At 48.8% G+C, this 27,098-nt stretch overlaps 1 protein-coding gene across 1 annotated transcript in view; it reads right to left on the reverse strand.

Annotated features, from left to right (window-relative positions):
* Positions 1 to 27,098, reverse strand: part of RGS10 (regulator of G protein signaling 10) — a 41,534-nt gene that overhangs the window by 6,085 nt on the left and 8,351 nt on the right. Inside the window, exons 3-5 of the mRNA XM_070780928.1 lie at positions 21,664 to 21,782; positions 20,408 to 20,494; positions 8,889 to 9,032 (exon numbers count right to left, since the gene is read on the reverse strand). Of these exons, the coding sequence (XP_070637029.1) occupies positions 8,889 to 9,032; positions 20,408 to 20,494; positions 21,664 to 21,782 (350 nt within the window). The remainder of the gene's footprint in view (positions 1 to 8,888; positions 9,033 to 20,407; positions 20,495 to 21,663; positions 21,783 to 27,098) is intronic.

The following is a 27,098-nucleotide window of genomic DNA, read 5'->3' on the forward strand; positions in this document are numbered from 1 at the left end:
ACAGTGGCCCCTGCCCCAGGCCCTCACAGGGCCTCGGGGGCTGGGGTAGGGAGGAGGTGGCCATCCTCTTGTTCCTGAAGTCCTTAATCCTCAAATCCAAAGCTGAAAGGACACACCTTCTGCGTGGGGTGAAGGTGTTTTATCCTTGCCTTTCGCCACCATGGAGAGAATTCAGAGCTATACTGGTACCCCTCCCCCCCCGCCCCCCGCTTCTTCCCTTAAACACTATTTTAAAGTTGTTAAAAAAAAAAAAAAGATATTTCAAATGCTGTCCTTCCTGCCCCACCCTCAGAAGCCAAAGGGCTGTGGCAAATGCCAGGATCCAACGCTCCCTGCATTTGAGTGGAAACCCACAAACTGCTCTTTCTGGCTGTGCCCGTTGGAACATGCCATTTTCTGGACTGGGCTTGATCTTTGGGAGCAAAGGTCAGCTGGCACCAAGACCGAGGCGCCCAGGAACCCCTGCTCCAGCCACCATCGCAGACTACCAGCTGCTCCAGACCTTCTTACTGAGGTCGACAAAGGAAGCGATTCTTACTTCTTGGGGTCTGGGGAAATTCAAAGAAACGACACTGCTAAAAAAAAAAAAAAAGATGAAGAGGTCTGGTGCTTGGTTCCTTTCTCTGTCGAGGATGTGGCTGGGAGCACTGACATCTCACTCATGTGGCTGGGAGCACTGACATCTCACTCATGTGGCTGGGGGCACTGACATCTCACTCAAGTCTTTCTTTTTTTTTTAAACATCAGAGGTTGAGGACTTCCTTTTCAGTGGAAAAAACCTGCCTCCACTCTGTTCTCCCCAGACCAGACTTAGCATGCATCAACCCTGAAGCCTGAGGGCCTCCTGGAAAGCCTCAAAATCTGCCGTAAGTGTAGGCATTGGGGTTCCTACGATTTGTGGAAGGAGAAAGAGCACCCCTGCGCCCTCACACCTGCAGCCTTCTCTTTCATGTTCCCATGAGCAAGGACCTTCCCTCTTCTCCAATCTCCTTGTTGTCCTAGGGAACCCATCATTCTACACTGTGGAATTCAACCCAGAAGCTTCAGAGCAAGACAGGTGTGTAAACGGGTGCCAAGAAACTTGTGGAGCAGAATCCTGTTCTAAGTCTTTCATCTGCCACAACCTCAAGTCACTGAGCAGATTTCAAAGTGCTCCATTTTCAAACATTCAGGGTCTGGAGGGATACACAACATGAGGCAGAAAGTGAGAATGAAGAGGCAGGAGCTGGGGGAGTTTAGCCTTTCATGTCATCTTCTGGATGGTGTCACTTTCTCCTCTTAATCTTAACAACGCACATAGTAATTTTACAATTGTTGTTCAGTCGCTCAGTCGTGTCCAGCTCTTTGTGACCTCATGGACTGCAGCACGCCAGGCTTCTCTGTCCTTTACCATCTCCCTGAGTTTTCTCAAACTCACGTCCATTGAGTCGATGATACCATCCAACCATCTCATCCTCTGTCACCCTCTTCTCCTCTTGCCTTCAATCTTTCCCAGCATCAGGGTCTTTTCCAATGAGTCAGCTCTTGCTTTTTTTTTTTTTGCAATTAAAAATAACAAAAAATTAACTTGTCCAGGGGACTTCCCTGGTGCTCCAGTGGTTAAGACTCGAAGCTTCCACTACAGGGGGCATGGGTTTGATTCCTGGTCAGGGAACTAGGATTCCACATGCCATGTGGGGTGCAGCCAAAAACAAAATTGACTTGCCCAGAATCCTGGGCGAGCCAGTGACAGGATATGCTCGTGGCTAGTGGGGACTTAGTGGGTTCCTCTGCTGGCCTTCCTCCCTGGTGCTCCAGCCAAGTGGGCGAGCAGGACGCCTAGCTGTCAGGGCCAGCACAGACAGGCACCATCACTTCTTGTACAAAGAAAAGCATGTTAGGCTGCTATGACCAGTTTGATCCCTTTAGGTTGTAGGTGATTCTCAGTGCCTCAGTGACTGCTGGGGATGTTCTAGAATTAGCCAGGGCTGGAGGTACAGGAGAGGACGACTAAGGAAGGAAGGCCAAGGGGGAGAAAAGAGAAGAAGGTAAGCGCGTTGGTTGGTCTTTGAATGCCAAAGACCATGCCACTGTACCAGCCCCCAGGAAGGGAAGAAGGCGGCAGAGGCCAGAAAGAGAACAGCGAGAAAAAACACCACAGCTTCCCACGGAGCTCGGGCCTCACAGGGCAACCGCGTGGCAGCAAGAGTCCAGCTGAACGAGAAGCGCTGGGTTCTTGCCCCTTTTCCCCTCTTCCAGCTCTGGGAGCTCGGGCTAGCCAGGTCCCCTCCCCCTCTAGGGAACTCTCCCATAAGCTAGGTGCCAGGTCCCACCTTCCCCAGGACCACCTGAGAGTCAGACGAGATGCACACACAGAGGCACTGTGTTAACTGTGAAGAAGTGCAGCCTGAGTGTTTTCCCAGGACTCCCTAAAGTGTAGAAAACTGCCATATACATTATTTGGTGCTTTTTTTAAAAAAAGGGGGGGTCCTGAGGCTCAGTGAGGGTAAGCCACATGAATTCTGCTACATTTCTGAAAGCCACACTAAGCCAGGATTGCTGCTTCTCTGGTGGCTCAGATGGTAAAGAATCTGCCTGAAATACAGGAGCCACAGATTTGATCCCTTGGTTGGGAAGATCCTCTGGAGAAGGGAATGGCTACCCACTCCAGTATTCTTGTCTGGAGAATCCCACGGACAGAGGAGCCTGGCAGGCTACAGTCCATGGGGTCGCACAGAGTCGGTCATGACTGAGCGACTAATATTTTCAATACTTTTCTCCACCTCAGCACCACTGACATTTTGAACCGGATACATCTGCATCGGGGGTGGGGGGTGGGGGGTCTGCCCTGTGCACTGCAGAGTGTTTCACAGCATCCTGGCTTCTACCCGTTAGGTGCCAGGAGCACACCCACTCCACTTGTGACAACCAAAAATGTCTCCAGACACTGCCCATTCCCAGAGGGGCAAAACCACTCCCAGTTAAGAACTGCTGCTGAAGGCAATTTAAAGGACACATGCACAGTTAACACTTAGGCAGTTAACACTCACGGACTGCATGCCAGCCTCTGCGCTAGGTTAGCACTTCACAGACACGAGTGCATTTCATCCTCACAACTGCCTTATCATAATCCGCATTTCACAAACAAGGAAACTGAAGCTCAGAGAAGGATAGCATCTTGCCCAAAGTTTCACAGCTGTTAAATGCTCATGTCAAAGAAAAGAGACACGTCGGGTCTAAGGGCACAAGGTTGTGGCCATCAGGGAGCGACTTTTTAACACGGGTCCTTGAAGGCTCGTGGACTGTCTTGCAGCGGAGCCTGGAGGGGCAGCCATGTTTGCCGAGAGCCCTGAGTTGCCGATGAGGCCACAGAAGCCACACCAGGAAGCAGGACCCAGTTGGGGGGCGGCGGGATGGAGGCCGTCCTGGATCATAAGCTTGTACTTCTCCTCCTGCCTAACCTAACATACAGTGATGAAGACATGAGTGTGAGTCGGTGTCCAGGAAGTGATGGGTAGGGAGTAGGGAGCGAGGCGGCAGGGAGTCAGGCCATTGGGTACAGAGATGAGCCATGGTCAGGAGACTGTGGGTGCGCAACTGACTTTCTAGTAGCAGAGATGGCTCTGCACTGAGTCATCTGCATTCCCTTGCCGCCCAACCCTGCCCCCCGACCCCGATGAAGGACGGAAGCAGCTGGCATCAGGGGTCAGAGCCAAGGGCCCTGGTTTTCAAGAGGACCAAACCTTATGAGCCCAGCTGGCACACAGTCACCATTGAAATTAAACTGGTTCCCTCAGGGCCTAACCCCAGCCAGTCCCTCCCAACTTAGCTTCTTCTGTCTCCCTCCTTCCCCTCCAGCCACACTGACCTCTTCCAACACACCCAGTGGATTGCTGCCCCAGGGCCTTTGCATGTGCCACTGGCTCTTGCTGGAAGGTCCTGCCCCAGGCTTCGTACCTGGCTCCCCCTTCTGCCACTCGGATCTTCAAGGAGTACTCCCTGATCACTAGACCCCTCTCGGTCACTCTCAGTCCCATTGCCTGTTGTATTTCCTGTCCTCATGGTTAGTCAGATGCCGATTTCCTCACTGCACTCACAGTTCCAAGCACAGTCCCTGGTACATAGTAGGCCCCCCACCAATATTAGCAGCATAAAGGAATGAAAGAAAAAACAACTCCACACACCAGCAAACCAACTAGAACCAAAATAGACCTCCCAGGGGAATTTTTTTTTTTTTTTTAATGTGGACCATTTTTAAAGTCTTTATTGAACTTGTTACAATATTGCTTCTGGGTTTTTTTGTGTGTGGTTTTTTTTTTTTAATATTTTGTTTTTTTGGTCCCTAGGCATGTGAGATCTTAGCTCCCTGACCAGGGGTCAAACCTGCTCCCCTTGCTCTGGAAGGTGAAGTCTTAACCACTGCACCACCAGGGAAGTCCCCCAGGGGAATTTTGAAGATTAAAAAGTCGCTGCAGGGAACTGCGATTCATTGAAGAAATCAACTCTTTGTAAGATCATCTCCTCCCCATTCCAGATTCCTGAAACTTAACTTTATCCAACAACAGCCTTTGACTATAGGCGGAAGTTCCCAAGGATGCTCCCAGTACTACTCTTGCCTCTCCTGGCCTTACCAGCGCGTGCTCGGCAACACAACTGGGCCCCATCAGCAGAGGAAAATTAAATCAGAGAACAATCTCTCCAATGACAAATTTTCTAGATAACAAAGTTTTAAGCCTCCACACTTCTCTTAAGATACCATTTTAATAAGTATGCAATTCTTATTAAAACATCTAACACACTCTACAGTAACTATGCTGACCACAGTATAAGTTTTGCTTGAAATTTTAGGGTCATTAGGATCACTAACTGCATCACCACCCTGCAGTACTGGGATGCCCCCAGTGTGGTGTGTGGGACTGTGGTCCCCCATGCTTGGTGGTTCCCAATCACTGTGCTATGGTTTTGTGTTTTTAGTATCGTTTTTCTGCCTCCTCCTTGGCTGTTAGCCATTGCTTCTTGCAGCTGCTCACTCCACAGCCTCTACCAGCACTTCAAATAGGCTGTGAACTGAAAAACCAAAATGTGTTAGAACTGTGTGTAAACCAAGAATCAATAGGACCTGAGCAAAGACCCAAGAAGCTCTCCTTTAAATGAGATTCATGGATGTCAAGTCATCTCATCTGATGCTCAGGGAAGATTTTCCCATCATTCTAGGCATCAGCTGTGCCCCAAAGTCCATGCTACCCTAATAACAGCCTCCAGGGCTTGGGGCACTGTCCAGCATGGGGAGGGGTTAAGGTTCCCTAAAGCTTTCCTGGTGAGCTAGTACTGAAGGCAGCCTACTCAGAAAGCTCAGCCATAAAACCAAGTGGTGCTGAATGAAATCAAGGCTTCCCTAGTAGTTCAGTTGGTAAAGAATCTGCCTGCAATGCAGGAGACCTGGGTTTGATCCCTGGGTCAGGAAGATCCCCTGGAGAAGGAAATGGCAACCCACTCCAGTACTCTCTTGCCTGGAGAATTCCATGGACAGAAGAGCCTGGCTGAATGAAGTCAGAGCCGCTGAGGAAGGTTTTTAAGTTATCCGAAGTCTTGTGGTTCCAAACATGCTCTCCTCTGCTTCACTCTCCTTAGGAAAACAGGGCTCTTGTGGGGGCCTTGAGGAGCAAAGAACCACAAACTGTGCTGAGCATGCATTTTTACGGTTACCAGCAAGGCCCCTGGGAGAAGGCAATGGCAACCCACTCCAGTACTCTTGCCTGGAAAATCCCATGGATGGAGGAGCCTGGTAGGCTGCAGTCCATGGGGTCACTAAGAGTCGGGCACGACTGAGCAACTTCACTTTCACTTTTCACTTTCATGCACTGGAGAAGGAAATGGCAACCCACTCCAGTATTCTTGCCTGGAGAATCCCAGGGACAGAGGAGCCTAGTGGGCTGCTGTCTCTGGGGTCGCACAGAGTCGGACACGACTGAAGCGACTTAGCAGCAGCAGCAGCAGCAGCAAGGCCCCTGAGAGACAGAGTTTTCTGAAGTGAAACAGAACCCAGAGGCCCTCACTACGGAATCAACTCAGATTCCAAGCACCCTGTGCTGTGCTCGGTTGCTCAGTCATGTCCCACTCTTTGTGACCCTTTGGGCTGTAGCCCACCAAGCTCCTCTGTCCGTGGGATTTCCCAGGCAACAATACTGGAGCGCGTTGCCATTTTCTCCTCCAGGGGATCTTCCCAACCCAGGGATTGAGCCCACATCTCCTACAGCTCTGGATTCCTTACCATTGAGCCATTTAGGGAAGCCCCTCCAGGTACCTTGCTTCCATCCAGTTATGCCCAAGGAAGACAGTTAGCACCTCTCTCTCCCTCTCAAGTAAATGACGTTCAACAACAGGATATAAAAGTACTTTCTTTACAGGAAGTAGTTTGAACTGCATTATGCCACATCTGTTAGATGTGTGTACACATGCATATTTACAGGAAAAAAATGATGGAAAGTCTAGACATCAGATGTTACTTAGTGATTCACTCCAAGTATAAAATTACGAATTTTCTCATTTTTATATTTTGGTTTCTCAAGTTTCTTTTGTTGAGTACATATAATTTTTCTAGTTAGCCAGATGAAAGTTTTTTTTTAACAAAAATTATTTTTTAAATGTTTTTGGGACTTGCCTGGTGGTCCAGGGGCTAAGACTCCAGGCTTCCACTGGAGGTGGGCATGGGTTCAATCCCTGGACAGGGAACTAAGACCCCACATGCTGCATGGTGTGGCCAAAAACCAAAACTAAATTAAAATATTTTTGTCACTTACAAACATCATCCTCAGTCCCTTGTATTTCCTCCTTTCTGCACCAGCTAAACCTCCCGAGGTCTGAATCCAATGGGGGTGCCCTGGTCCCAGCAGCCCAGCTCCTTTTTGAGATGCGTTGCAGGCCTACCTCTCACAGGAGAGCAGGGTCTTTGGGAGACCGAGGTGACAGCAGCCCACCTCATTCCTTGCTGTTGCCTTGGCTTCTGCAGTCCCAGAAAAGGGCTGTATTCACATGGTAACCCCTCTGCTCCAGCTCCTGGGGCTTTGAGGAGCTGTGAGGGGCTGTGTGAGTCCAGAGTACAGTCTTATTTTTTTCCCTTTGGCCACCTCACGCTGTGTGGAACTTTCCTGACCAGGGATCAAACCTGAGCCCCGTGCAGTGCAAGCGCAGAGTCTTAACCACTGCACTGCCAGGGAAGCCCGCAGAGTACAGTCTTTAAAGGCAGGTGCATCGGCCTCCGGCATGTCCTAGACCTGTGGGACTCTGTGCTAACAAACCACGTAGTCCCCCTGATCCTTGCTTTTCTCATCATCAAAATGGGAGTTCAGCTCCTCATTGGAGATTAAATGAGATGATATGTGCCAAGGGGGCACAGAAGGGCGCCCCTGAAGCGTGGGTATTGTTTTTATGGAGAACACCTAGAACACAGGGGTGTCACCCTGGCATCTCACCCTGGTCACCTGCAGGGTCTCACCCTGGCGTCCCTTCACAGTACCCTAGGAAGCTTGTAAATGATTCTGAGGTCCGGGTAAAGCGGAGACCTCCGTGTGGCTCCAGCCACAAGCACGCCTTTAACCCTGCCTTCCTTTCCCTCCACAAGCCCATGTCCATGGCATCGCTCCCATCCGCTCAACATCACCACCTCCAGGAGGTCCTCAACAAGTCTCTCATGCTAACTATAGAGTCCCTTCGACACCCAAATTTGAGGTTGAATTCATGTGGAATTTGCATTTGCCACTGTGTCAACTGGAAAACATTCTCAAGTTAATTCTCATATTTGTGATTTCTACCTATTTGTTTTCTATCTGATGTTGAGCAGATGAAGCTTTCTGGATGCTGGGACATGCTCTGGGCTCTGTGCACACTCCAGCTAATTAAAAAAAAAAAAAAAAGGCCAACTGATGCTGTGGACCAGTGGTTTCCAAAGTGTAGTCTCAGAACCTGCAGTGTCAACATCACCTAGGGGGTTTGCTAGGACAGCAAGGTCTCAGCTCACCTGGAAACCATCAAGTCTGCTAGTTAACTCTGGGGCTGGAGCCCAGTTTCTCTTTTAACGAGCCCTCCAGGTGGCTCTGGGCTTGCTCATGTTGGAGGATTGCTAAATTAAGCTAAGAGCTAGTCTCCACCTGTGTGCCAAAGAAGGCCTTTGCTTCCCCAGTAAGAACAGGGCCCTCAGAAGTTAGCAATCTGTCAGTGTTCCATGGTCCACGGGTGTGTATATAACGTTTCATAAGAACAGAACCTGCTATGAATAGTCACATCTGCTAACACATATCCGAAAAAAACCTCTGCAGTACAGTTTCAGCCTGTTGCCTATTTTATTGCTGGCATTCCTCATATGACAATTCACCAGAGAACTACAGTTTATCCCTTAGAAGTCCATTTTTTAATCCTAACTTTTCTTGCATTGAGTGGACTATGTTGACAAAGTGGACCAAGGGCCTACTGAAGTAGGTGGTGAGGTTTGGATATTTTTACAAAAGCCTCAGGTTCCCTGCCACTTCGGGTCTTGTGCTTGCTTTTCTAGACTTATCTGGCTGCTCCCACCTTTAGCAGTTATCACACGTTGCTTCTTCAGTGTGGGTGCCTCAAACAGCTCCAGCCTCCCTTCTAATCTGGTTGAGAAGACTGACATCCCTGCTCGGTCAAAGTGTGAGTAGAGCAAGAGTAAAGAGGCCTGCGCGAGGATCCGACGGGTCAAATCCTGGGCCTGGCAGGCCAGCCTGTCTCTTTCACCAACCACGCCCCCTCCATGTGCCCCAGGCCACCCAGATGGATGGGACTGCTTCTAGGGTGCTCAGTATTTAGTTTTAACTGAATTCTTCCAAACAGAGGTGGGCAGAAATGTCAGTTTTGCCATCAAGGTGCAGCTAGGGAAGTCAGGTTACCTGGTCCTGAAGCTTCTGGAACATCAGTGGATGCGGTTCCTCCAGGATCTTCTCATTGAGGCGGGACTGGCCCTCGACGTTGACTTGGGACGAGGCCTTGCTGGACAGAAAGGTCATGTAGATCTCCTTTGCCTTTTCCTGCATCTGCGGGGAGACATGGAGAGCCTGTCTGTTATCTGTGAGCACAGCCCTTGCCAGCCGGAGCCCAGAAGGAACCACTGCTGGAAGAGCCATGGGGGATCTGGCCATGGATCCAGAGCTAAGCTGAATGAGGGGGTCAGGGGGGCGGGAGGCTCATGGTCACCCTGCCCCTTCCCCTCCCCTTCAATGCATCTGTGGCCACATCACCTGCCTCAAAATCTACACTATTCATTCTGAAATGAGGACAGGAAGAATCCCAGCCCAGAGTGCGGGACATTCAGTAGCATTCACGACCATGCTGTGAATTCTCCAAATTAAGGCCTCATGAAAAAATTTTGTTGTTGTTGTTTAGTCACTCCGTCGTGTCTAATTCTTTGTGACCCCGTGGACTGTAGCCGGCCAGGCTCCTCTGTCCATGGGACTTCCCAGGCAAGAATATTGGAGTGGGTTGCCATTTCCTTCTCCAGGGCATCGTCCCAACCCAAAGATTGAATCTGCATCTCCTGCATTGGCAGGCAGGTTCTTCACCACTGAGCCACCAGGGAAGCCCCATGAGAACGTTATTCAGCCATAAAAAGGAATGAAGGACTGACACATTCTGCAACATCGATGAGCCTTGAAAGCATTATGCTCAGTGAAGGAAGTCAGACATGAAAGGCTACATGTTACATGATTCTATTCATATGAAATATTTAGAATAGGCAACTCCATAGAGACAGAGAGATAAGTGGTTGGCTCGGGGAGGGGGAAACAGGGAGTGACTGCTTAACGACTAAGGGCTTTGTTTGCAGTGATAAACAAGTTCTGTAACTAGACAGTGGTGACAGCCATGTAATACCGTGAATGTATTGAATGCCACAGAACTTTAAAATGGTTAAAATGCTAAACATGAGAGCCCTAAAAATGGTTCATTTCAGTTCAGTCGCTCAGTCGTGTCCGACTCTTTGCGACCCCATGAATCACAGCACGCCAGGCCTCCCTGTCCATCACCAACTCCCGGAGTTCACTGAGACTCACGTCCATCGAGTCAGTGATGCCATCCAGCCATCTCATCCTCTGTCGTCCCCTTCTCCTCCTGCCCCCAATCCCTCCCAGCATCAGAGTCTTTTCCAATGAGTCAACTCTTCGCGTGAGGTGGCCAAAGTACTGGCGTTTCAGCTTTAGCATCATTCCTTCCAAAGAAATCCCAGGGCTGATCTCCTTCAGAATAAAAATGGTTAGCATGGTAAAATGTATGTCTATTTCACCATGGGTGTGCTCAGTCATTCAGTCGTGTCCAACTCTTTGCAACCCTATGGACTGTATCCTGCCAGGCTCCTCTATCCACGGGATTATCCTGGTAAGAATACTGGAGTGGGTTGCCGTTTCCTTCTCCAGGGGATCTCCCCAACCCAGAGATTGAATTTGCCCCTCCTGTATTGGCAGGCAGATTCTTTACCACTGAGCCACCAGGGAAGCCCCACGAGAACATTATTCAGCCATAAAAAGGAATGAAGGACTGACATATTCTGCAACATTAATGAACCCTGAAAGCATTATGCTCAGTGAAGGAAACGAGACATGAAAGGCTACATGTTACATTATTCTATTCATAAGAAATATTTAGGCAACTCCACAGAGACAGAGAAATAGATAAGTGGTTGGCTCGAGGAGGGAGAAATGGGGAGAACCACCCAAGAGGCCATGGATTCTTTACAGCCATTGGCAGGCAGATTCTTTACCACCGAGCCACCAGGGAAGCCCCTTTTATTTTACCACAATACCAAAAAAATCAAGTTAAACCATGAACACATATCCCAGCCAGTGATCAAGCCCCTATTAAGTGCCAAACACAAGCTAGGCATTTTACATCTATGGTCCAATTTCCTTAATCCCTCAGGAGTCCAGCCAAGTGCCGTCTTCCTGTTGCTGCCATGTCCCTGATGGGGACACAGAGGCCAGGAGGGGTGATATGGCTTATCCATGAAGCCTGCAGAGAGACATGGGATGATCTGACTCCCGAGCCTTGCGTTTCTGCTCAGTTTCACACCTGTGACATACATTATCTGCCCCCTCCCTGCCCCCGGTGATGCACTGTCAGCCCTGCAGGACTGGGGTTTTTTCCCCAGAACTAGAGATGAGCGTTAGCAAGAGATAGAACACTGCCGCCTGCCCTGAACCCCAAGTGCAGTCAGGCCAGAAGGCATCAGCCCTAAATAGGCACTGCCCTGGGAGGGCTTGTCAGCAGGGTTGGAAAAGGTATGCACACCTGCACTCAGGCCGCACCAAAAGCCAGCAGTGACTAGTGCAGGAATGTGTTGTTCAGTCTCTCAGTTGTGTCTGACTGTTTGCGACCCCATGGACTGCAGCACGCCAGGCTTCCCTGTCTATCACCAACTCCCGGAGCTTGCTCAAACTCATGTCCATCGAGTCAGTGATGCCATCCAACCATCTCATCCTCTGTCATCCCCTTCTCCTCCTGCCTTCAATCTTTCCCAGCATCAGGGTCTTTTCCAATGATGGCAAACGCTTTGTCTTACAAACAGCAGGTCTCCATGCGAGGGTCCTGCAGGACATCCTCTGAAGGCTGTCTGCTCTCTGACTTCCTGTGCTCACCCCGCACAAGGCTGTTTCTCCAAACATTAGAGCCTCAGGAGTAACCCACCCTACAGAGGTAGCCAGACAATAAAAGCCTCAGAAATGGAGCTACGGAGCTATGATTTGCACAGGAAGTCAGGGGCTTCTCAGGGTCTATGTGGAAAACTCCACTCTCTCTAGATAGCCCACCTGGGGTCCTGCATGCTGCAGGATTTGGCCTAGGTAACCCCAGGCTCTGAAAACCCTTTGGGCTCATAGAAACCACCGGAAGGCTTCAACACTTGGTGCTGAAAGGAGGACAAAAGCAATCCTTTCACTTCTTTTGGTTCCGGGGACTAGCAGACAAAAGATCCCATGAAAAGGAGGTCTGACCCATCTCCCATCCCCCAGAAGGAAAACTTTGGCTAGAAGTGCGGGAAGACCACCCAGGTGGGAGCCTTAAGGTAACATGGCTGTTGGGGGGACAGGCCAGGAGGCCATCGAGGAGACCCAGGGGGCCTCTGCATTGGGGCCACACACCCCTCCAAGACCCACTCATTTCAGGAAGCTCTGAGCCTCCCTCCCACCACCCCCATTCTGTCAGAAAGGAACGTTTTTGGAAAACCACTTCCTGTTTCAACGATAATTCATAAAAGCAGACTTTTAACCAGTCAGATTAGCAAACTCCATGTAGGGCCCTAGAAGAAGAAATGGCTTTAGGCCTCCCCTCCCCCTTAAATATTCACTCACACACACATACACATTTTCCAGATGGATCCAGGCTGTCTTGGGTGGTTCTGAAAAGAAGAAGTGTACTGAGTAGCTTGAGGCTTAGAGGTGGGGGTGGAGGGAGAGCAGGAAGCAGGTTTGTGGGGGACGCCTGTAGGTATACAGACCTCGGGCCTCTCAGCCCCACCGTGTGTCTGCAACTACCCCGAGCATCTGTCGAAGAGTGCAGGGTCCCTGAGGTGCCTGGACGTGGGCCACCCTCATCTCTGGCTGATGGCTCAGGGTGACAGCTTCATGGGCAAAGCTTATCTGGCTGGGGTAGGAAGCGTGACTGAGAAGGGAAACCCTGAGACTGCTGACCACAAGTTGGTCACAGGAAGGCCTGGTGTCCACGTCGAGGACGCATAACAAAAAAGAAGAAGCGGGTCTCTCGAGTTATTTGGGGATATTTTCCAGAGCGTGGTTAACCCTATTCTAGTTCCTGTCGGGACAGGGTGAGACCATCCCCCACTGGTGGGGGCCCCCGGGGTCTAGGACCCAGGGTATGATGTGGAAGGATGGCTGGCCACTCTCTTCCAGTCATTCCAGCCTCCACCAGAGCATCTGCACCGCCATGGACAGCAGCCACGCCTGACTCCCAATCCTGCCCCAGAAGGTGCTGGAAAAGGATCACCCCTGGGTGCAGGTGATGACTCCAGGTATCAACCTGAAGACCCCCATTAGAAGCCATGTGTAGCCAGGTCTGCCTCCCAGACACGGTCCCTAGCCCCTCTGCCCAGGGCCTTCCTCCCAGCCCGGCAGCGCATCAGCCAAGAGCAACGTGAGCACTCAAATGCCGCTCCCAGCAAGTGCACTTTTAGGAGAAGCAAACTCACTTGAGTATCATCAGCCCCAGAAAGAGAAATCGACCCAGAACAAAGGCAAAGGCATTCGCAGACCATAGTGCAGATGAGCACTGCTCTGGACGTTCTGGCTTCTCTCCCTCATTAGTAAGTGTGCTTTAACTTTATCCACTGGGAGAAATAAAAGCTTTTACTCCACATGCCCCTGTAGTTAATGACTTCTCACTGAAACATCTCAAAAGAAAGCGCAAGTGCACTTTCTGTCTCCACTTTCTCCCTTCCACCTGCTCCCCCATCCCTGGCTCCTGCCCTCCCACTGGCTCACTGACATCCTTCTTCGCTCTCCAGGGCCGCTCTCCAGGCCCCCACCCTGCTCACCCCCATTGCCCTCTCGGGATTCTCCAACACCTCGCTGCTTCTGTCTCCTTTGCCAGCTCCCGTCCCTCTGTCCCCCCCACCCCTGCAAATTCTGGGGTTTCCTAAGCTTGGCCCTAGTCTGACCACTTTCCTAACCACATGGTCTTCCAAGATTCCAGCCCATTCCTCTGCCCCAAGCAACTTACCATGCAGATAACTGGTGTCTAGAATTGTGGGATTAGATATCCCACAGACATCTCACACCTAGAACCAAGGAAAGGAATGGTCCCCTTCTGGCCTGGGGGGGTCTCCCTGTATCCACTGCAGGAACCTGGGGGTGGTGATCCCCTAACACCCCACTCATCTCTGCACCCTGCCTGTCACTGCGTCCTGCTCACCTGGCCTCCGTCAGCCCCTCCCCTGATGTTCCCATCACTCTGCCAGAGACGGACAATGGGACAGGACAATAAGAAAAGGCAAAGATCGAGCCACGCACTACCTGTGTTACTATCAGCTTCAGACAGAGACTGAGGCAAGGAAAAGGTCAAGTGAACGATTCGAGATAACTTCTGAGAAGGGGCTCAGGAAAGAAGGCAGCTGGAGGAACAGTGAACGACACGGCAGACAGCAGCAGGAGGAAACCTAGGCCCTGCAAGTTTGTGGAGGTGCAAAGTAGCATCCTCACATGGCAGGGACTCAAGGGCATCTGGGAACCCAGGCGGGAGGGATGAAGAGGGCAGCAGGAAGAAGCCGTGAGACCCCCAGGTTCTGACCCCCAGCGCTGAGCAGTCATCTCCTCCCTCCCCACCCACCTACCACCCCCACCCCCCAGCCTGGAGTTTTCTTCTCTTGAAGACAGAGAAAGGCAGGAGGGAAAGGAAGAGATGCAAAACTGAATACAAGGGTTAACTGAAAATCCGCATACAGACACGCAGCAAATTTCTCCCAACCCAGCTCAATGGAAATATGTTCAGTTTATAAGCCTATCAGGCTTGCCACCACCAGGACGAGAGGGCCCCGGTCTATAGAAAACAGAAGCGGAAAAAATTCCATAGAAAGATTTAAAGATAAAGTTGAAATCTCCAAGAGAAAATGTAGGAACTGAAAGGTACAAAGATGAAAAGCTCAGAGGGAAAGACGAGGAAACTAAAGACTCAGTCCAGAGGAGGAGGGCCATCATTGGGAGAGAAACCAGAGAGAACGGAAGGAAAGAAGTTTCAAAAAAAATAATGATAATAAAAATACGAGAACATTTCCCAGAACTACAAATTTCCAGATGAAAAGGCTCCAGAAAATGTCCCATACAATGAATGCACCTCGCCCTGCTCCCAAGCCTCTGACTGTACAGCTTTAGAATACTGGTGATGAAAAGAGGGCCTTAAGTCATTCTGGAGAGAAAAAGCAAAGAAAACAAAACAGCTTACATGTAACACACGGATTCGTAACAAAAATGGAAGATAATGGGACAATGGCTTCCAAGTTCTGAATGAGTTTTAACCTGGAATTCAATTTTATGCCCTGTCGGATTACCCTTGAAGCGGGACAATAGGAAAACAATTAACATTTTCACTCAATAAGATCTTTAAAGGTCTACCTGCTGTGTGCCCTTTCTCAAGAAGTTATGACTGGTCTTGCTCCATTAAGATGAGGAAGGGACTCAGGACAAGCGAGGGCCTGGGTCCAGATGGCAGGAGAGGGGCAAAGGGAGTGGCCAATGGCAGCGAAGAAAGGCCTGGGAACATCTGGGTGGGAGCTGTGGTCTGAGGGCCCCAGGAAGGGCTCCCAGGGGAACCCGGACTACAGAGATGACGAGATGCCTGAGTCACATCATAACAAGAAGCATTTCACAGGCTACTAGAAAGTATAAAAAGAAGAAAAGCAGAAAATAGTCCAGGGACTTCCCTGGTGGCCCAGTGGTTAAAAATCCACCTGGCAATACAGGGAACACAGGTTCGATCCCTGGTCCGGGAAGATCCCACATGCCCCGGGGAAGCTGAGTCCGTGCTCCTCATCTGCTGTGCCCACGCTCAAGAGAGTAGCCCCCCTCGCTGTGACCGGAGAAAGCCTACAAGTAGCAAGCAAGACCCAGTGCAGCCGTAAATAATAAAGAAAGAAATTTTAAAAAATGATCCAAGAAGGAAAAAAAAATGTAATCGTAGCATCTTCTTTGGCTTAGTAGCAAACAATACACAATAGAGTTTTAATAATGAAAATGCCGTAGACAGGGCTATAAAGTAAGTAGAAACTCATAGTAATGGTGAAAAGACATGAGGAGAAGATATTGGGGAATGATGAAGTGAGCCAGGACGGGGTGGAGATGTAGGCCAGGCCCGCACCGGGCCCCAGACCACACTATGAGCCGCTGAGCTCCTATCCGCTCCTGCCTGGACCCAGCCAAGTCCTTGTCAAAGATCAGAAAGACACAGCCCAAAACCAGAGAGAGAGGGAAATCTGGAGGCTCCTGAGGGCTGACGGGAATGAAACCTTCATACTCCATTCACTTGTGAGGTGAATGAGCTTCACATAAGGAGCACTTTTGGATCTTTAAACAATATATATATATATATATATTTAATAAAGAAGACGATGTGTTAGTCTTTTTAGGAAGACCCTTATGGTTACTTTAAATAAGAACACCAAACACTAAAATCCTGGATCAAGTTTTAGTGTTAAATATAATAAAATTAATAAACACGAAGATCCCCTGGAGAAGGAAATGGCAACCCACTCCAGTACTCTTGCCTAGAAAATTCCGTGGACAGAGGAACCTGGTGGGCTACAGTCCATGGGGTCGCAAAGAGTCGGAGAAGACTGAGCGACTTCACTCTTCTTTTATAGACCCCTCCCTCTGGTTAACTCTAAACCACTATAAAAAGGCAAGGTACTGTTTGTTACATTTAAATACCAGTGCAAGTTGCTCTCAGAGCTTTGATTATTAGAAATCTTGCACCACCCCACCACTTCCCCACCCCCACTCAGTTTGGTTTTTACAAATCTGTAGGAGCTGCTGTATCCATTTCAATCACTGTCACATAGTAAATAGGCCCTTTATACATGTGCTGATGAATGAATGTAAAAATGAATGAATGAATGAGGGATAGCCAAAGAACAAACACCTTCTTGGAGCTTTTTCAGATAGGTAGATGTATCTCCCATGCTAACTCACGGGGAAGAGGCCCTTTATAGAAAAATGTCAAACCATAAAGAAATTGCCAAGGGAGAGAACAGCTCTGAAAGCTGTCTGCAGAATAGGAACACGTGGCAGTTACAACCCTCAGGAACCCCGAGACGGGAGGGGGTCAGGCATCACCTCCCAACTTCCTAAAGCCCCAGCACCCCCCACCATAAACAGAGCGCTGAGACCCTCCCAAACTAAAGGGTTGCTTTCCTGCCTGCCAGGGGGCAAAGCACAGACCAGGGAAGGCAGTGAAGGCACAGCATGGGTCCACTGTTTGGAGTTTCTGAGAAGTCAAACCCCAGAAGAACAGAGAGCACGCCCCTCTCTCAAGTCTACCCCTAAAACTGTGACTGCTGCTCAAGGTGAGCAGGGAGGCCAGGATCCTGCCCATCGTGGGTCCTCAGGGGTCAGCTGACCTGAGTGGAGATCAGGGAGGACCCAGTGAGCCAGGGACCATCCTAGGCTTGGGATAGGAGACAAACAAAGCTCGCCAACCTTAGAGAGCCCTCATGATAAAGGGAAAGCCAAACTGCACAGGAGATAAATAAATACAAAGTACCAGGTAAGTTGGTAAGAGCTTATGGAGCCATCTGACTGGATCATGATAGTAAAAGAACGAAAACAACACCCAGCACAGGTCCAATTTAAACCAGGCAAAGGTGAGACCAGCCTCCATCTTAGAACGGCCTTAGTTCACGGTAGAGACAGACAGTCAACAAACTCCCTGCCGGCTCAGACGTGACGAGTCCGATTGTGAAATGCAGTTGGGCTGACTTCTCCCTGGGCCATGTCCTCCTCTGCATCTTAAAATTAGTGAAGCAGAACTTAGTTCTGGTTTTACTTCCCTGCGGCCGGACCCGCAAGACAGTCTGGAGAGAGAGCCGGGCTGCATTCCCGGCTCTGCACTGAGCCTGGGGGGCCGTGGGCGAGCCACAGCCTAACCTCTCAGACCGCAGCCCCGGTGTCTGGGAAGGAGGGGGAACGGTCAGGATGCTGAGTGTGATGACCGGGAAGGAGGTGTGGACCCCACGGGCTTCCCGGATGGGATGCACCGTCTGTCCCAGAGCCATCCACATCCGCAGGCAGCTGATGGGCAAGGCAGCATTCACTGCCCTGAAGCAACATCCAGACCTCAGGACAGAAACCCTGGGTGTCAGGGCTGGGGGTGCAGAGAGGGGCTGCTGGATTCTGGAGGCTCTGGCTGTAGGAGCTGGATGGGCCCGTGCACCCCCAGCCCATGGCTTTCCAGTCTTTACCTTGGTGCCCGGGTTCTCCGGCCATGACCCCACCTCCCTCCCAGCACAACGTGCAAACAGGCACAGCAAAGCCAGCCCACCCCCAAACACTAGCCTCCTGCTGCCTGGTCTTCCTTCAGCTCTTCTCTCCAGGCCTTCCTCCCCACAGGCTGTGCCCTCTTCTGGGAACACTCCATCCACCCCCATCCCCAGACTCCACTGAGGTGTCAGCTGAAGAGTCACTTCCCCAGAGCCCTGCCCAACACCGACTGCCTGTGCTCCCACGGAACCTGCACTTCCCATTTCTGGGCTCGTCGCACTTGCAAAGGCTTGGTGAGCAGGCAGCTTCCGCTCTCGGGGTCTGTTCCCTAAAGAGGCTCGGCTGTCTTGTCCCCGCACGTTGCCCATGCTTTCTACAAGGCCTGGCCCTGAGCAGGTGCGCTGCGGAGGTCTGGCAAACTCAACTGAATGGAAGGGCTTGTCAGCGTCATGGGCAGGGACACCTGGGAGGCTCGGGAGGCAGGTTCAAGTCCCAGCTCAGCCGTGCAGGGACCTCCGCTGCCTGGTTTGCAATATAGAGGAGCAGCTGGCTGACTGGTCAGCCCCTCGCACCTCCAACATACAAACTGAGGCAGAAGAACGGCCATCTGTCCGCTTGACTCTGAGCGAGGGCTTTAGGGTGGGGCCACATGAATCCATTGCTCAGGTCAGCATTTATCAACAGTGGCCCCTGGGCTCTGGGCTGGGTGCTGGCGACCAAGGAAAGCTATGGGTGAGACAACACCCAAGTGTTAGTCGTTCAGTCGTGTCTGACTCTTTGCCATCCCAGGACCGTAGCTCACCAGGCTCCTCCGTCCATGGGATTCTCCAGGCAACAATACTGGAATGGGTTGCCATTCCGTTCTCCAGGGGATCTTCCTGCCCCAGGGATGCAACCCAGGTTTCCTGCATTGCAGGCAGATTCTTTACCATCTGAGCCACCAGGGAAGCCCAAAGTGCTCAGGCAAAGTCATCCGGGGGGAGAAGCAACAAGGAAGCCAACGTCAAGGATCATGCCCAGGATAGCTTTCTGGGCTGACCTGGGAATTCCAGCTCCAGGAATCTCAGAATCCATCTATCCTTGCCCCTGCAGAAGGGAAGGCGTGGAACAAAGGCCACACCACTCCATCTTGGGGAAAGAGTGTCTGAGGCAGAAAAGCCTTTGAATAAACCAATGACAGATATTTTCTGCAAACACATAATGGCTTCTGGCTTCATGGATTCCAGCTTTTTGGAGCCAGAGGCTTAAAAACTGGCAGCCCACAAGCCACATCTGCCCATGGCTATGTTTTGTTTGGCAGGAAAGGTTTTACATTTTTTTAAAATTAGTTCCATCATTTATAAGATTGGGTGGTTTCACATAAGAAACCAAACATCCAGCTTCTCTGGAAAAACAGGCAGCGGTTGGACTGAAGATGGGAGAAGATGCCCTAAGAAGCAAGGTCCCTCAGGGTTCTGGGGCAAGTGAAGACCTAAGTGGGTAGAACCCAAGGCAGGGAAAGCTTAGACAGCCAGAGACCCCAAGGCATTTGCTGCCAAAGTCAGCTAAACAACCAGCCCCTGGAGGCAGGACAGGCCACCCCCTAATGCCCCAATCCCACCACTCCCTACAGCCTCACACCAAAAACCTTCTTCATGCACATTATTACCAGAAGATACCCTGGAGGAGAAAATGGCATCCCACTCCAGTATTCTTGCCTGGAAAATCCCATGGACAGAGGAGCCTGGTGGGCCATAGGTCCATAGGCTTGCAAAGAGTCAGACACAACTGAAGCCACTTAGCATGCATGCATGTAGGCATTTAGCCATGAGCCTCTTAGAAAGACACAAGCACGAGCCTTGTAAACACATCCAATCCACAAGCCTCCTTGCCCAGAATCTCCTCCACCTCCCCTGACACCCAACCTTCAGTGGCAGAAAATCCGGCTGACATTGGAATTAAAGACTACCTCCTGCAAAGAGCACATATTCACCCAGGAGAACGGTCAGAAGCTTTCTATGTGGGATGCCTGCCAACTACAAGATGTTTTGTAAAGATAGATTGAATAATTGACGGTCCATCTGATGCGCCTTGTGCTTTTATCACCACGTATCTGCTTTACGATGTCCGTACAAAACACCAACGTGCCAAGCCCCGGAGGGAGCGTTCACATAAATTATTCATGAAAAATAAAATCATACTCGATGACAGACTCTCAGTGACTTAAATCGTTATTTTTACTTTAAATATCTGTCCATTTGAAAATAGATTCACACACTCTTTTAAAAATGGTTAATATTTGATCAACACAAGGTAAGCTATTCTGAATCTTAAGTCCTCCCCTAAATCCAATATGGTTCAGATTTCTGTTGGCAATTTCAAAATTTATTGGAAAGGCAATTGTAACTTTATAAAGAAAGAAAAAAGTTAGCAAGAACATGGTTACAGAATGAAAGAAGTACCTGCTTTTTATCTTGTGTTTTCTTAAAATCTTCACATGCTAGCCAAAATAAAACATTTTCTTCACTGAATTCCTTTTTTAAAAATTCCTATGGATGAAGAGAAGAAAAAAATATCAAACAGTATTCTACTTAAAAAACAAAGAAACAAATAACACATTTCCCGTCAAGAAGTGATAAGTCAAAATTCGACAAATGAGCACGTTCATTCACTCTGTAAAAGCTCCACCCCAAAACAGAGTTATGCTTAATATTAAAGCTAGAATTTCATATGCATTCGAACTTAATGGTTTTAACATTGTGAAGAAGTGTAAAAATGGAGCAGGAATCTACTCAACAGTTCTCAACTAACAATAAATTACCAAAAAGTAAATTAAAGTGGAAGATATATTAGCTCCTTCCAGACAGTGTTTAAACAAAGTACATTCCTCTAAAATCAGGCTCATTTTTTTTTAAACAAAAGAAAAGAAAACATATTAAGCATGTCTAAAAACGCCACAATGAAAACTATTTTAAGTTGGAGGTGTGCTTTCTTTCGGCAGATGTTGGGGGTCAGTGGCACAGCCAGCTATCCTAATGTGCATGGAAAAGTTTTCTCCCCAAGATCTAGATGGTGCTTACAAAGGCCTTGTGTCCCGGGATGGCTGCCACCCGCTCCCTGGAGTCTGCAAAGGGAATCAACAGCATGATGGCTTTTGATGGCCTGACCCAGGGCTAAAGACAGAAGTCAGTGGGACTCAGGCAGATACAGGCATTCTTGAAATTTACAAGTTCTTCTGACACCTGGGGTTTCTGGAGGCCATTTTAGGTAGTCCTGACATTTCCCCACCCGCCTGTCCTCCTTTGAGTTCAGCTTCACTTTACCAGCTGTTGTCCAGCTCTTTCACTCTATGAGCAGTGTATCCTGAGAAGCCCCAACACACAAGAGAACAAACCTTCATGTCAGGGAGACCCTGACCACCCCCTCCTAGGTGTCACGGAGCTGGAAATTCTTTGCAGATTCTGCCAGTGGGCACAGTACCTCTTCCCCATCCCCCACCCCTCCCAGTTATATAAAAACCAGACACAGTCAGTGCAAGCCCCTCAGTGCTGGTCCATGAGCACCCGGGAAAGCATTCCCATGTTGGTCATGACAGGTGAGAAGTTCTTTCTCTCAAGTTGGGATGGACAGTATCAAAAACTGGCCTGTGTTTCCCCTACAGGCTTCTAAACTTCTTTGTGTGGTGTGTCATTTCCGGTCAACAAGGAAAAAGGCACACCCTAAATCTTTTCACGCCTTCTGGGTCTTCAAGCAGATTCTCCAGGGAAGAGGCCCATTTGGCTGTGCTCTTGGGGGTCTGGTGGCTGCTGCTGGAGCTCCCATCACTGTCGTGGATGTCTGCAAAGCAAAGTTCAGAGACTGTGTATGTGATCCAAAGATACTGTCATCTTATAAGGAGCATTATTTTCATCATCATCACCACCACTGTGACTAAGACACAGTATCAGGTTATACACCAGAATCTACTCTCTGGGCTAACACAGGGAATTCATTCATTCATTCATTCTTGACAACAACCTTATGAAGTGGGTGCTACCATTCCATTTTACAGATGCAGAAAACTGAGGCTCAGAGTCAAGAAGGGACTTGTCACTTTCCAACACTCCCCATACATCCTTCCGCCACCCACATATCCACTGGCCGACCCACAGGCAGCCTTCAGATCTCCCTCAAGCCCTCCTTCCAGGGACCTTGAATCAACGGCAACTCGTCCCCATTGCTTTCTGTGCGCAGTCTTGTAATTACCCTGCTGTGTTGTGACTGTTTGCACAGTCGGCTCTCACTAGTCTGAAAGCTCCTCTGTGTCTTGATCTTGTATCTCAGGAGGGAGCTCATTGCCTGGCACATAAAAAAAGTACCAGAGTTGGGACTAAGGTGGGGAAAGGGAGACAATGGACACAGCTGCAAATTTTAAGGGGATGCCACAAAACTCAGGCATCAGATAAAAGAGATTTTCATGCAAAAATATATTGAAAAAACAAAATTAATGCAAAAAATTCCATAATGAACAAATACTAAAGACAGAGTCGTTATAACTGACTTTTCCTGTGCCTCTCAGTCTCCAGTATGGCTCGGCATCACCCTGGCACAATGGATAAAGACTAAATGAGTTAATGACTGCACGTGCCCAGCTCATGCACTCTCTTACTGTTGCCTCCAAAAAGAGCCTCTTGATTAAAGGAAAGGGGACTGGCACCTCCAGTTAACACACTCCGGCTACTTGCCTGAGGGAGGAAGCAATAGCACACACATCTCATCTCACTTGGCCCCTCCCTGGAGTCAAGGGAAAAACCACGGAATGTCGCTTCGGATGGGTCCAGGTTCCAAAGCCATTTTGGCCAATTTGAACTACGTGCCTGGATGAGCCCCTCACTTGTGTCCAACTCTTCGCGACCCCGAGGACTGGAGCTGGCCAGGTTCCTCTGTCCATGGGATTGACTCAGCAAGAAAACTGGCGTAGGTTGCCATTTCCTCCTCCAGGGGATCTTCCCAACTCAGGGATCGAACCTGCATCTCCTGCATTGCAGGCAGATTCTTTGCCACTGAGCCACCAGGGAAGCCCTTGAACTATTAATATGTGAACATGGGCAAAGCTCTCTGCAAGATGAAGATAATCTCCACATCCCTCGGGGTTATCGTAAGGCTTAAAGAAGGAAACTCATTAGGTAACTAGATGCTCACAGTGGACCCTCAAGAAATACTAGTTCTTCTCTCTGCTTCCTTAAAAGTATGATCTGTCAAGTGAATATTTTTATAACTAACACTTCTTTTTTCATTGCTTTTTTTTCAAAGTATAGTTATGTCTCTCTAAAGAAAAGTTTGAAGCTGGGAGGAAACAAACTTTAAATCAGGGCTCCCCAGCCTCCGGGACCTAATGCCTGGTGATCTGAGGTGGAGCTGATGTAATAAAAATAGAGTGCATCATAACTGTAATGCGCTTGAATCATCCGGAAACCATCCCCTCACCACTCCGGTCCATGGAAAAATTGTCTTCCACAAAACCGGTCCCTGGTGCCAAAAAGGTTGGGGATTGCTGCAAGGAATCGGCAAAACAAATCATTTTAAAATAAGGATAAATCTTAAAAGTCTTACGAATATTAATTGCTGCAGGCAGCTAGGGGGCCATATGGTTTCAAATGCTTTTAGAGGAAAGTTGCACCCAGAATACAGTGAACTTTGAAGTACCTCCGCTTCCATGATCTCTCATGCATTACTGGGGGTCAACACAGGTTCATGTCTGTGAACAGCAGAGATTTGCGTTCTCCCAGCATCTTGCCACTAGGCTAAATAAACTGGAAGCAATACACTTTGGTGACGGAGTAAGAGAATTGTTTGGGACAAAGCCACTCCTTTGAGAGGCAAACTGACTCAAACATCACAAATGGACCTGATGCTTCTCTGAAGTGAATCTCCAGTTCGTGGATATTAAATTAGTTCTCTGCTGTCTTTGCAAATGCTAAAATGGCAAGCTTCTGAACACTGTGTTTCTTCCCAATGAAGTATAAATCAAATTAAAAGATCATTATCATAAGGAATTCTGCAGCAGGGTTCATTCTGCCAAGCATTTCACAAATTTACTCTCTGTTCTCTGCCCGAAGAATACAGTTTGATGGTTTTCTCCACTTCCCCAGCAGGTTTTCTCTTAAGTAAATAAATTAGAGACACAATTTGCTGTTCCAGGAATAAACGTAGGCAGCCAGAACTTTCTCTTGCCATGGCAGAACAACTCCTTTGTCTATAAGGTTTCAACCTTGGCCTGTGGTGATTCCAAAACTCTATGACATTCTTTTCAATACTACATGAAACCACATTTGGGCTTTCACAGTTTCACAGTCTTGCAAGTAAATATGGTTGGTGGATTCCCATTTAGCCAACGGAGTGCTCTCGTTAACTAGATCTTCTGGTTAACTGAGAGATAAGGTAGCTGTATTATGAGACACCGTGAGCCAATCGCTTCCTCCCTCCCCTGTTTCATTTCATACTCTACTCACTTTGCACATTAGGTTTCTGGGTCAGCTTTCTGTGCCACTTGACAAAAAGTTTTACAGCTCAAAACCCACTCATCTGATCTAGTCTCCTAATTTAATAGACTGAGACATAAAGGTCCAGAGGGGAAGGTGACCCAGCTAAGGAACTGCTGGATGGAACCAGTATTGGGACTTAAATGTACAGGCAATTGTCCCCACCAGGACCACCTCCTTGGAACCCCAGGGTTCCTCAGAATACAGGAGTTTGCAAATGGGTGACCCTTCCTTTCAGTTCCCTCCTGGACTACCAGTTCCCTTCCATCGACATTGTGAAATACATCTATGGCTGACACTGTTACAAAAGGCATAGAATTCTTAGGGCTAGCTCAGAAAGCACACCGAGATACGGTAAGTACCCCCATAACCATGGTTACTGCCTTCTGGCTTTCATGCCCTGGATAAAGAAAAATTCCTTCTTGCTTTTTTTTTTTTTTAATTTTTTGGAACCTTGGATCCTTCTTGCTTTTTTGCTCACCTTCTGCCCTAACAGTCCTTACTATAAGAATCTTCTACTCACACTCTACCGTCATGTGTTTTCACTTCTCCAGAAATATTGGTTCAAATTTTGCAAAGACTTCCCGATTGTCTTTCAATTTTGATTAAGGCCTCTGCCTCAAAAAAAAAAAAAAATCCTTCTTGATTGTATCAATATACATAGATAGCTCTAGTTAGAGCTACATTTGCAAACTCCATTCACTTAATGGTGTCTCTCTTTTCCAAGTCATTATCCCCAGCTTCCAATGAGCCTGGCAGAGGTCCACTCCCTTTGGCACTGCCCTAGAGACTGCCTCATCACCTGAGGCACTTCCGTTCCTCGGGAGCCTCTGTACAAGGAGACTTCCACTATTTTCCAATGCATACAAGTAAGGACTTCCTAAGACAACTTGGTTCACTGTAAATGTTACAATCATCCAGTGATGTCCAGGAGAAAGAAATAACCTTTCTTCATAGCAATCAGAATACTTCTGAGCTTAAGAATAAAGCAAAACCCAGCGGTAAAGAATCCACCTGGAATGCAGGAGATGTGGCCGGAGCAGAGGGTTCAATCCCCCTTGGGAAGATCCCCTAGAGGAGGACATGGCAACCCACTCCAGTATTCTTGCCTGGAGAATCCCAGGGACAGAGGAGCCTGGTGGACTGCGGTCCATAGGGCTGCCCAGAGCCAGACACGACTGAGCAACTATAACAAGGGTGCCCAGCTTCCCAGTTCCTTCCCAGTCCCTAGCACTTGGAAACACAAGGGTCCAACACTCTTCTTTCCTTTTTCATTGACAAAAGTGTCCATTTCAGATGGATGACACAAGAAGGTAGGTTTGGAAAGGACAGGGAGAGGGACTTCCCTGGCGGTCCAGTGCTCCCACTGGAGGAGGCATGCGTTCGATCACTGGTCTGAGAACTAAGATGCCACAGGGCACAGTCAAAAAAAAAAAAAAAAAAGCACAGGAGGAAAAAAGTTAAACCTATCTATCTAGCAGCTTTAGGACCACTCAAGTTAGTAAAGAACTGCTGGTGATAACATTTGTTTGTTTCAATTTTGTTCAGCTCTGCACACTTGCTGTCATTTAGATCAGCTGCAAAGCATTTTTGCAATGAAAAAAATAGGTTTTTTACCTCCTGGGCTCTTCAAAGTATTTTAGCTTTTCAGATTTTTGCAGGCACAATACTTACTTTTCAAGAAATTCATCTTCAGATGAGTTTATCATGGGTTAGTAGTAACCATCGGAGAAGGCAATGGCACCACTCCAGTACTCTTGCCTGGAAAATCCCATGGACGGAGGAGCCTGGTAGGCTGCAGTCCATGGGGTTGCTAGGAGTCGGACAAGACTGAGTGACTTCACTTTCACTTTTCACTTTCATGCATTGGAGAAGGAAATGGCAACCCACTCCAGTGTTCTTGCCTGGAGAATCCCAGGGATAGGGGAGCCTGGTGGGCTGCTGTCTCTGGGGTCGCACAGAGTAGGACATGACTGAAGCGACTTAGCAGCAGCAGTAGTAACCATTACACTTAAAAATTATTCACAGCATGCTGGGCACTAGCTATTCTGAGCTTTTTCCATAGGTTAAACCATCTTGTTCTCACAATGACCCTCTGATTATTCCCACATCACAGATGAGGAAACTGAGGCACACTAACTGCAAGGGTCACCCAGCTTTGAAAATGGGGACTCATGGTCCAAGCCCAGGGAGCCTTGGCTCCAAAGCACAACACACCATTTGCCACTGGCTCAACTGCCATCTTTATTTTTGATATCTGCTGATCTTCACCCTCACAGAGGCCAGAACATGCCAGCCTTGAAAAGAATGGTAACAATTATGTGGGAGAAGACAGTGAAACTAAGAGTCTAACTCCTCGCAGACAAAATCCCACACACGACTGGGCCAGAATCATCCAGCACGTAAATACAATGGGCATATGCTTCATTTCCGTTGGCGCTGTTCAGTGCAGTCTCTGACTTCAGTAAAAGCTAATATTGCAAAGCCAGTGCAGCACCCAGGTGCAGAGGCCTGAGGCTGGTTGCCTGTAGCATATTCTGGGATGCATTATTTATAGATGCTATGATGTCATATCTACCAGAGACCTTCTCCAGACATTAATTCCTTGGAAATCCACATTCAAAAGGCATCT

Source organism: Bos indicus, chromosome 26 (genome assembly GCF_029378745.1).
Source record: "Bos indicus isolate NIAB-ARS_2022 breed Sahiwal x Tharparkar chromosome 26, NIAB-ARS_B.indTharparkar_mat_pri_1.0, whole genome shotgun sequence".
Classification (NCBI taxonomy): Eukaryota; Metazoa; Chordata; class Mammalia; order Artiodactyla; family Bovidae; genus Bos; species Bos indicus.